The sequence below is a fragment of the Haematobia irritans genome, chromosome 1, assembly GCF_050003625.1.
Source record: "Haematobia irritans isolate KBUSLIRL chromosome 1, ASM5000362v1, whole genome shotgun sequence".
NCBI classification, from domain to species: Eukaryota; Metazoa; Arthropoda; class Insecta; order Diptera; family Muscidae; genus Haematobia; species Haematobia irritans.
The window spans coordinates 8,285,570-8,297,827 of record NC_134397.1 but is presented as its reverse complement, the minus strand read 5'-3'; the positions used below and the strand labels follow the sequence as shown (position 1 = coordinate 8,297,827).

The 12,258-nt window shown below is 35.9% G+C and overlaps 1 protein-coding gene across 2 annotated transcripts in view; it reads left to right on the top strand.

Annotated features, from left to right (window-relative positions):
• Positions 1-8,264, top strand: part of LOC142220171 (PP2C-like domain-containing protein CG9801) — a 56,495-nt gene extending 48,231 nt beyond the window's left edge. For both annotated transcript variants that reach the window (XM_075289157.1, XM_075289156.1), the window contains 3 exons: positions 3,297-4,035; positions 4,903-6,212; positions 6,702-8,264. In XM_075289157.1, coding sequence (XP_075145272.1) covers positions 3,905-4,035; positions 4,903-6,212; positions 6,702-7,726 — 2,466 coding nt within the window. In that variant the 5' untranslated portion in view covers positions 3,297-3,904 and the 3' untranslated portion in view covers positions 7,727-8,264. The remainder of the gene's footprint in view (positions 1-3,296; positions 4,036-4,902; positions 6,213-6,701) is intronic.
• Positions 8,265-12,258: the final 3,994 nt, after the last annotated feature.

Genomic DNA, 12,258 nt, shown 5'->3' with positions numbered 1-12,258 from the left:
TTCATGAAATTGCAAATCTTGTGATATTTTATATATAAAGTCATTTTAAAACATGGTTGTTTTGAAAATTCGCCCTATTTTCATCGATATATTTTGAACCACTTAACAGATCCAATTATACACATTTGTTCGTCATCTCGATACCTTGCATTCAATACCTTGCATTTTATAACAAATTTAAAACAAGTTTTACATATTGTTATTATTTTAAAATATAGTTAACACCATTTAATTCAATATTCATTTCGATTTATTTCGATAAAAGTTTTTATTCTTTTGTTTTATTTATTTTAAGTGGCACTTAATTTTATACTTTTTATTTAACACTGCAAAATTCAACTGCTTACGTACTCTCCCTTTTTTTAAAGCCGTTCTTAAAGATTACAGAAGGAATAAAACAAAAACAAATTTAAATTGTAAATTGTAAATTGGTTTGCATAAAAAACAGTGTTGCCACACTTTTTGACAAACTTCTAACTTGGATTTTTTTATTTTTGACCAATGGGATCGACACTGTGCATTGTAGTATTCAGTAAGGGTATTTTGTTTTCCTCAAGAAGAACAAAATGTGTATGTATATTGAAAATGTATTTATGCCAATTTTTAGGTTCCCATACTGAACGAAGCTTTTTCCTTTGATATCGATGTGTTCTTAATTAATGTAAAATGTACCCAATGTACACATTTAGATATCGTTTAAGTTAATCGCTTAATTTTCATAGAGATGTCACATCATCGCAGTCTATACAACTTGCAGGGCCTACAATCTTATCTAAGTACTTTTACGCCTTATAAAGAAAACCGACAACAATCTTTCTCATCGCATAGTTATAACCTTCATTATTCCGTTTAGTTCTCATCACCCATTCCCATTATGGGTAGTTTATATCTAATACGATGCATCTGCATCTGCCTCAGCATCATCATCCATCTTCCTCCATTATTCATATCATTGCAAGAAAATGCTGTAATTACGATATCATTGGACCGTTTTCAAGGAATATGCAAATGCATCCAAAGAGGGCTTGTGGGTAGGTATGTAACCATAAGTCGCTCCCACAATGTTTGTAGATATGTATGCTTAAATGATATAAAGAGTTAGTCGTTTGCACAAAAGAGTAGGTGCCAATGTACAAGGTTTGTTCCTTTATTCATTCGTACCGGGTATGGTGGTTCGTTTGTATCCCTAAGTATCCGGGACTTGAGTTTTTGTTCGTTACCATAAATCGCTGATTATGAACAATTTTCCCATCTGAAACATTGAAAGGACAAAAAGCAAATGACATCCTGTCCCTGATTGTTTGTAGCTGGATGCTTGCATGAATATGGAGTTTATAGAGAAGCAGCATTAGGTTTGGATAGTAAATGAAGCACTGAAAAATTGCGTTATTGTGAAAATACGATATGCATGAAGGGCGCCAGTAAATGCAACAATCTGTGGAGCATTTAAATAGAATTGTCCCGATTTAATATTCATATAAAGAACAATCAGTTTGGTGGGGAATGTTTCAATTAAAGTGGATTATTTGGATGGCTTAAAAGTGTATACACAGATAGAAAAAAGAATTGAATAAAAACAATATAGGTTATATTGCAAGAAGAGCTTTTTTTTCTACCGAACAAAATTTTAGACAAAGTTTTCTTTTGACACTAAAAATTATTTTTTAAAAGCAATCAAAAGAAATCACTAGAGGCAATTGTTACATCACTTGTCAATAATGCAGTTTAATAATTTATAGGAAAGAGAAATTTCATTAGTATAAAATTTCGTTCATGAGGAAAATATGTTTTCTTTGTGTGTAGATTTAAATGTAGGAGCAGAAATGAATAGTTCTTTTTGATTGAAATAAAATTTTAAATCAACGAATGTGTTACAACGAAAATGTTGCAGCTGAATTCTTAAGGTCAAATTAAAGATCAATTAAAAACCCTATATTCGTGATTAGTGTAATATTGTCCTTCTCATGAAGAATGAACTTGCAGGTTGATAGTACTATACCAACATATTTTAATTTCTTGCTAATGTTTTTACTTTGCCGTTCATTGGTATATCCCTGTTGATATTGAACTGCTTAACTATCACGTTGTGAGATTTGCATCTATAGCCCTTTTCGAAAGGGAAGCCGAAGCTCTGAAAGAATATTTCATGCAAATCGTCTTCCAAATTTTCGAAAAATGAAAATGGAAGTTCGGCCAACATGTATTTATGAATAAAAATTTACTCAATATTTGTCTGCCCTTAACGATAGTTGGCGAACCCTTACTGCGCCGGACCGATTCGTCAATATAACTAAAGCCAATAGATGCAACATGACATTAAGGGCATCTGTTTTACTAAATACGTCTGAGATATCCACCGTAGTCATTTGCTGAACTCCGGAGTCCGGTATATCCGTTACTTAAGCACCACCAGACTACAACATCCTATACATTCTGGGTCGGAGGATATTTTCGATGGCATTTGAAAATTTCCTCTGACTGTCCATGTCATATGAGTTATTAAGGATAGCAAGAGACTCATTGTAAGAACATTCCAAAGAAAACTATGGAACTTCTTATTGGCTTACATACCTATGGAAAACTGTATATCCTAGAGTAGCTCATATTCCATGATCACTATTTGAAGTTTACAGTTCATTATTCGTCACTTTTGTTATTTTCGTATATATTTTTTTTCTAAAATTGTTTTTTAGGGCCAAATACATATCCAACTATTGTCACAAATTTAGGGGTACCTTGCCCTTAGCAATTACCAGAAAATTGTTCGAACTCTCTTAATATCAGAAATCTTTCGAAAGCATATTGAGTAATTCATACAATCTTCTGCAGAAGACAATCTTCAGTATATCTAACATATTTTCTCACTTCCCATAACAGATAAACGTTCTCATTTACCGGAGTTCGGAAGGCGTGACACACTATGTGTGAAAAAACTTAGAGAAGCTTTGAAATTGTCAGACATAAACTACCACTGGAATAATAATATTTGGGGATTGAAATCATTCTATGTATAGCAGACATCCTAAGCATTTCACAACAATGCGTTTTTGGAACCATATGTAAAATTTTCCTCAATTCAGTAATAAGTTCAAGAGATTTTTTATTTCAAATTTGAATTGAGTTGAGTTAAATGTTAATTGGTGTCAACTCACTTCCCAAGCCGCATAAAAACTGTATTCCTTCACCCACAAGAGACCACACATAATATTTTGTTACATTACCCCATTACTTTTGCCCGCATCTTATTTCCCCAATTTTCATGTAACCTAATTTTTTTCTTTTCTAATTTCTTGCAGACTAGACAATTGTTCAACACCAGTCACGCACTTTAGAAATTTTGGTCGCTGGTATTTGAGGGTTGGACCCACATTCATATTAAATTGGACAAAACCAATTCACTTGCAGCACAGTAATATTTACAATAGCAATTAGTACGATAATTATCACAAAAAGCAACAATGATGTGAACGAACTCGGTCATCCAGGAGCACAGACGCACAACCGAAAAGGAAGCTTTTACTCAAATACAAAACACCGTCAGCATTATATGTCAGCCACTGTTTAACAATCTTCTTGAGCAATCGAGTTCTATATTAATTACTCCACGGATATAATTCAAGCTAAATATTTTATGTGGTGATAGAGAATATATTTCAGTGCTTCATCATCACAGCTTTTATGGGACTTGGCTGACCCCAGTAGCAAGTCAATCCCAAGAATATTCATAAATGGGCTAAACTCTTCAACTATCTGGAGAAAAACATAAACTAAAAAAACACTCTGGAGGGGTTTTAATTGAATCAACTTCAAATTAGTCAAGTCATCGAAAGCATCATTATCGTTGCAGCATCTTTGGCTGCTGCATCATTCACCATTTACAAGAGTGCGCCCCTACTCATCCACAATGCCCTCACTGAGACAAAAGGTCACCACATACTTCAGGCAATTGAGTTTTATAGCCGAGCCAAGAGATGGACCGAAAAGTCCCAGAAAGTCAGATGATGATAGCAATTTCATAATTAAATATTTAGAGGGGTAAGTAAAACAAACATACATGAAGATGGGAGTTTTATATAAAGATGGAAGTTTTTATAAAATATAAAAAAGATGAGAAATGGGCAAAAGTTCAGTCAGACTAAAAAAAAATTATCTTGAAAATAATAGATTATGATGTTGATGAGGTAAAATTGGAAAATTCTTTTATGTGACAGGTATATTTAATTATGTATCTATTTTAGCAACATAAGGCATTAAATTTGAAAATTGGTTTAGAATTCGATACTTGACGTTATAATCATTTTTTTTTTCGAAAAGTCGGAATGGATGTTTTGTAATCTTCAAAATCCTTTAAATACGACTCAATTCTAAGTTTCATGAACACAAGTCGATTAACCGGTTTCTGATGAGAACCAAAATCAACGTTTGCTATTGGAAAAAATCAACTAATTCCCTTCAGATGATTTTCCAAATTGACACAAAAGGTCATGTCATAAGTTTTTTGATGTTAGCGAAAATTTACTTTTAATGCTCCCAACAACTAGGGATACAAAAGCCGATTTTCGATTATTCCGCAAAGCGAATTTCCCCTACAATAGTTTTTGTCATCTTCAAAATGAGTAATAGATTTGTGATATCTTTGAAAATTTGTTCATCCCTAACAAAGTTGACCAATCGACCTCTAATGGTGACCCTAATCGACTTTCGATATTCGAAAGTCTCGACTTCGTTCTTTCAATAATCGCAAAAGTCTATAGTCGACTATAAAGGGTCTAGATACGACTATTCCCATCTACAAAAAAATCAAAAGACGGCTTTTCCAAATTTTTTAAATGGTCGAAAAATCAAATTTTTGACTCTAATTGCAATCCCTATTCACTACCATCTCTTTTTCGATCTTTCCAGTCGTATGGAGCGGCATTACACTCCTGGACCCGAAATACACAATGGTCAAAATCCTACCGATTTGCCCCAACTTAAAATTGCTGCCTATCCCACTGGAGCCAATACCATCACAGCTGCTTGTACCGGGCCCGATGATGGTCTGACGGGTATTAAACGTTCCAAATTACATTTAAGTGCCAGCTATGCAGACGATATAGATTTCATTGATACCATACAGGAATCGGATAGCTATGATGTTCGCAAAAGTATTAACACAACAACAAACCAACGCAATCACAGCAATAAAATCCAAAGATTGGGAAGTAATCGTCGTCTCAGTAATAGTGGTGCCACTTCAAGTGCCAGTGATCAGAATGCCAACAAGGGAAGCAGTAGTGGTGGCATGCGATCACGAAAAAACTCCAAATCAAGCATTTCAAATCTATCACAAACTACCAAAGACTCGGTGGCAAAAAATGCTAGTCAGCGAACTGAGGATAGCTCCAATAAATCCACCACCATAGTGGTGAGTATGGTATCGTCTGGAGGCAAACTGCCAGCACAAACAACAACCACCGATTTGAAAACCAATGCTGCCAATGATCAAAATAATAAAAATCTTTTAAATACCAACAAGACTGAGGACACATCACTGCATCACCAACACAACAAGGTAACACAAGAAAATGGCGAAAGTCTCAAGTCGGATGGCGCAAGTACTGCAAAAATCTTGGAAGATACTACAGAACGTTTACTACGTGAAGCTGTTTCGAATCAATCCACCCCTGTAGTAGATACAGATGATGTTATTGCGGGAGTACGAAATTGGAAAATGGAAAGTGAAACGGCCTATGGCATTTCCGTTTCCCTCTATGAGAATAACATGCTAACCAAAGAACCCATGGGTAATCCCATTGCAGACTGCTATGGCATGGTGGTGAGAGGAAATTCGGCAGCCATGGCCTTGGCTGATGGCGTTAATTGGGGCGATGGAGCTCGTTTGGCTGCCCGTTCTGCTGTTCATGGCTGTTTGGATTATTTGGATCGTGCCATTTTCGGATTTTCCCAAGAATGTACGGCCACCTCAACCCAAGAGGTGTTCGTTAGTCTCCTACGAAGTCTATGGGAGGGTCACGGCTGTATATTGGAAGTTGGTGGTGCTCTTAGTACTTTAACTATAGCTGTAGTATTACCCTTGGCCAAAGATGAAAATGTTGCTGTAAATGGTGAGGGAATCGAAGGTCAGAAATATGTGGTATGTGCCTGCAATGTTGGAGATTCTCTAGGCTATGTTTACTCAAAGAAGCATGGAGTTCGAGAATTTACTTTGGGTAAGTTTTATGTGGTAGATGTTAGTGATGAGATGAGTTATATGTGGGATCTAGTAGATATACTGCAATAATAGATTCCGGGATTGTATTTAAAATTGAAGTAGAGTCTTACAGCGTGAATCCGGGTACAAAAGTATGGGAGAATAGGCTACACGAATTTTAGCCTCTCTAGAGCAAGCAAAAATTTAAAGCAATGCCTTAAAGAAGAATTTCATCACCTTCACTTTAGAATTTTGCCCTCTACAGTCTTTTGCTCTACTTTGAAGAAAAAAATCTAGATGTAAATTTTGTAAAAAATTAAAATAATCTCCATAGGTGACATTCCACTTGGCATTCAGTGACTTCTCAAATTATCACGGAGCCGGACTAATAAATATATCAATATTGCACATATTTTAAATATCTTAAAAGATTAAGTCTACTTTATAAACTTTTCTAAATCTGTAATTTATTATCTCACCTAACCCCCTCTCTTCTCTTTCCACACAGCTTCTCATGACATCACATCAATGCGTGATATGCGCGATGCTTTGGGCGCCCTAGGTCCCGCTGATGGAAATAAACCGGAACTGAGTAACCTTACACTTTCGATGACTGTTATTGACCACGGTGATATTGTATTTTTAACATCCGATGGCATTAGTGACAATTTTGATCCTGTTGTGGGAAAATTTGCTGAAGCATGGACGCCTGATGTTAAACTAATGCCAACCACAACAACGCCCCACACAGGTGGAGTTTTAGCCCCAAAAAGACAAAATAAAAGTGCTTCGGCAATATATGCACGTTTACATGGTTCCTCAAATCCCACCAGTCCCCAACCTCCAGTCCGTCCTCCACGTACCAAGAAATCTTCATCACCCGAAAGCGCCTCGGCTTCAGCAAGTGCACCTAGTCGTCCTAAATATATGAGATCTCATACGGTTATTGAGCCAAGAAGACTTTCGTCATCTGGTCTAAATCCCTCGCTGCGTCAAAGAGACTATGATTACAAACCGAAAATACCAAAATCTGCCACGGGCCTACCCTTGGTAACGGGTCCTCAGAGGCATGCTTTGACCTTGTACCGTCTAGAAGATTTGCTTAGCTATGGAATAAATGGAACATTTTCACCTTGCTCGTCAGCGCGACGACTTTGCCATTTGCTCATTGATTTTGTCCGCATGATCACCTCGGCTCGACGTAAAACATTGGAACAACGAGAACTCTTCTACAAACTATCCACAGGTCCCGATGGCATTAAACGAGAAGTTGAAATGAATCGTATGCAACATAGGGCCGCACGTAAACGTGTCATTGATAGCTCTGCCTTTTCGGCATTACCTGGAAAATTGGATCATGCCACAGTTGTAGCATACACAGTGGGTGGCGGTAGTGGACTATGCGCATCAACGAATGGTCATATTGCTTCGCGAGTAAATAACGATGGAACTTCTGCAGCTCCTGGTGCTGGTCATATTGTGGGCGGAAGCGCTCCATTGCAATCAAAGGAATTTCAGGAAACCAACTTTTAGATCTAAAGAATCTAAGAGCGATTTGAAATTCAAATCTCCCATGCAAAACCTATAGATTTATGGCAAAGAATTTATCGATTAACAAAATGTGTGCTTTAAAGAATAATTTTTTATTAGACGCTAAGAGCTATATTTATATATATTTTTTTCTTATCGAACCTATCAGTCGATCTATGTAATGTACTATCTATCTATTTTAATATAGATTTGTAAAATTGCAATTTGTATGCCTCATAGTTATTCGTATATATGTATTTTATACAAAAAATAAAAAAGAATAGAAATGTAATAATTCCAAATATTTTTCACCAAAAATATACAAAAACAAAACAAATATATTATTGAAATAATCTCTAAACAGAACCAAAATATGGATATTTGTGTGAGATTAATTGTACTGCCTGGAAATGTTCGATTTTGACAACGGAATTTGTTTATGGAATGTGAAACATAAGGAAATGTGTATTGTAAGCATAATGTCTAATAAGTAAGAGATCATACATATTTTGAATAAAACCCATTTCATAAAATGCTTTTAGATATCTGGTGTATTATTTATTTGTAAAGACCGGTACTAGGTTCATTCTTGCGAAAAAAATTTATAGAAACCATTACATAGAAAGCGATGTTTATTTAGGTAACAGGGAGCGTTATTTAACAGGGAGCGATATTGAATTAAGTTGATGCTTGCTGCTTGCTATTAACATTTACATTAACATTTTATTTTTTCTTGGGCGATTAATGTGCTATTCCTTTGATCCTTTGTATATTTTCGGAACAAAAATATGATCCGTGTTTGCGTTATAAACCTACACAAATAGTTTTGATAAATAAATTATTATTTAATTCACATGATATAAACCTCAGTTTTTCAACTCGAAAAAACAAAGTACCACAAATGGAAAAAATTCGATAGTTTTTCGCATTTTTTGGTTTTGTATAGAGGTTCAACGCGAAAACCGAACAGAAAACACAGAAAAAAATTTCCTTAGTTAAACTAACGCTAAATTTAACTTATTTTTATTGGAAAAAATTTGTTTGCTTGTAGTTAAATTTTATTAACAGGTTGGCTGATAAGTCGCAGGTCTGACACATAGATGGCGTCGCTAGTATTAAATGCATATTATTTTTATATAGAACCAACCTTCAAATGATTCGTGTCAAAATTTGATGGAATGGAAAAAAAGGAATTTCGTGTTTTTATAAAATACTGTTTTCTGAAGGGAAAAAATACGGTGGAAGCAAAAACTTGGCTTGATAATGAGTTTCCGGACTCTGCCCAAGGGAAATCAACAATAATTGATTGGTATGCACAATTCAAGCACTGCGATGAACGCAGTGGACGCCCGAAAGAGGTGGTTACCGACGAAAAGATCAAAAAAAATCCACAAAATCATTTTGAATGACCGTAAAATGAAGTTGATCGAGATAGCAGAGGCCTTAAAGATATCAAAGGGACGTGTTGGTCGTATCATTCATCAATATTTGGATATGCGGAAGCTCTGTGCAAAATGGGTGCCGCGCGAGCTCATATTTGACCAAAAACAACAACGTGTTGATGATTCGGAGCGGTGTTTGCAGCTGTTAACTCGTAATACACCCAAGTTTTTCCGTCGATATGTGACATCACTACACTCCTGAGTCCAATCGACAGTCGGCTGAGTGGACAGCGACCGGTGAACCGCCTCTGAAGCGTGGAAAGGCACAAAAATCCGCTGGCAAAGTAATGGCCTCTTTGTTTTGGGATTCGCATGGAATAATTTGTATCGATTATCTTGAGAAGGGAAAAACCATCAACAGTGACTATTATATGGCGTTATTGGAGCGTTTGAAGGTCGAAATCGCGGCAAAACGGCCCCATATTAAGAAGAAAAGTGTTGTTCCACCAAGACAATGCACCGTGCCACAAGTCATTGAGAACGATGGCAAAAATTCATGAATTGGGCTTCGAATTGCTTCCTCACCCACCGTATTCTCCAGATCTGGCCCCAGCGACTTTTTCTTGTTCTCAGACCTCAAAAGGATGCTCGCAGGGAAAAAAATTGGATGCAATGAAGAGGTGATCGCCGAAACTGAGGCCTATTTTGAGGCAAAACCGAAGGAGTATTTCCAAAATGGTAAAATTGGAAGGTCGTTATAATCGTTGTATCGCTCTTGAAGGGAACTATGTTGAATAATAAAAACGAATTTTGACAAAAAAAATGTATTTTTTTTTTTGTTATTTAGACCGGGGACTTGTCAGCCAACCTGTTATTTTTATCGAAATTCCACAGCTTAATGAAATCTTACTTTTTTTAAGTATGTCTCAAAAATTTTATGAACTAAACGTGAGTATAAAGTTCAATGACCGTACACATAAGTTCAATATGAACTAAAACATATGAAAATTTTCGTACGATTCCCAAAAATAGTAAGAATGAACTACTGTATGGTTAAAATTGTCATGATTTGGCGCCAATGATTTTCTTCTTTACTTTTAGTTAATTTTTTCTTCTATGAGATGATGTAATTTCGTGAACTGCAGTTAAAAAGTACAACAGGGCATTAAAATTTCCTGGTTTTACCAACGCTTTGTAGAAATCTCAAAATGTGGAGTAAAATTTAGTCCAATATTCGTGCGTGGTATTTCATTCTTCCTATAAAACAGTTCATTTTTTTCGGTGTACAGGCCTTAAGGATTGAAATATTTTTCCTAATTATGGCGTATAAGTAATATTGTATTCGTAATTTATATCAGTTATACGACCCATAGTCCAACAATCGATAGTAATGGTAGTAAATGTTACTCCTTCTTGAATGTCGATTCTAGACTTATGACCGGTACTATGTTCGGATTTCGCTTTGAATTTTTACGGTCATTTTTTTGTTTTTGTTAAATAAGTATGATAATATCTCGCAATTTATGCATACGGCCTTTTTCATGTAGTTTTCTCAAGAATTAACAATATGTTTGTTTTCATTTATATTTTTCATTATTTAGAAAATTAACAGCCACAATTAACTGATTTTCAATTCCAAAACCGAAAATAATGTCGGCATTTTAGCGAACAATTCGATGTGTCAAATCGGTTAATAGTCTCCAAAAGTTTATAATATTTTATTTGTTCTTATTTGAACAAGTAACTTATTTTTTATACCCACCACCATAGAATGGTGACGGGGGTATAATAAGTTTGTCATTCCGTTTGTAACGCATCGAAATATCGATTTCCGACTATATAAAGTATATATATTCTTGATCAGGGAGAAATTCTAAGACGATATAACGATGTCCGTCTGTCCGTCTGTCTGTCTGTCTGTCTGTCTGTCTGTTGTAATCACGCTACAGACTTCAATAATGAAGCAATCGTGCTGAAATTTTGCACAAGCTCGTCTTTTGTCTGCAGGCAGGTCAAGTTCGAAGATGGGCTATATCGGTCGAGGTTTTGATATAGTCCCCATATAAACCGACCTCCCGATTTGGGGTCTTGGGCTTATAGAAATCGTAGTTTTTATCCAATTTGCCTGAAATTTGAAATCTGGAGGTATTTTATGACCATAAAGAGATGTGCCAAAAATGGTGAGTATCGGTCCACGTTTTGGTATAGCCCCCATATAGACCGATCTCCCGATTTTACTTCTTGGGCTTATAGAAACCGCAGTTTTTATTCAATTTACCTGAAATTTGAAATCTAGAGGTATTGTAGGACCACAAATACGTGTGCCAAAAATTGTGATTATCGGTCCATATTTTGGTATAACCCCCATATAGACCGCTCTCCCGATTTTACTTCTTGGGCTTATAGAAAACACAGTTTTTATTTAATTTACCTGAAATTGGAAATCTAGAGGTATTGTAGGACCACAAATACGTGTGCCAAAAATTGTGAGTATCGGTCCATATTTTGGTATAGCCCCCATATAGACCTATCTCCCGATTTTACTTCTTGGGCTTATAGAAACCGCAGTTTTTATTCAATTTATCTGAAATTGGAAATCTAGAGGTATTGTAGGACCACAAACATGTGTGCCAAAAATTGTGAGTATCGGTCCATATTTTGGTATAGCCCCCATATAGACCGATCTCCCGATTTTACTTCTTGGGCTTATAGAAACCGCAGTTTTTATTCAATTTACCTGAAATTGGAAATCTAGAGGTATTGTAGGACCACAAATACGTGTGCCAAAAATTGTGAGTATCGGTCCATATTATGGTATAGCCCCCATATAGACCGATTCCCCAATTTTACTTCTTGGGCTTCTAGAATCCGAAGTTTTTATCCTATTTGCCTGAAATTGGAAATCTAGAGGTATTTTCGGGTCACAAAGAGGTGTGCCGAAAATGGTGAGTATCGGTCCATATTTTAGTATAGCCCCCATAAGAACGATCTCCCGATTTAACTCCTTGGGTTTCTAGAAACCGTAGTTTTTATCTGATATGCCTGAAATTGTAAATATTCTGGTATTTTAGGCTCACAAAAACGTGTATCGGATTAAGTTTTTATCGGTCCATTTGGTAATGCCTCCATATAGACCGACTTCACTTCTTGAGG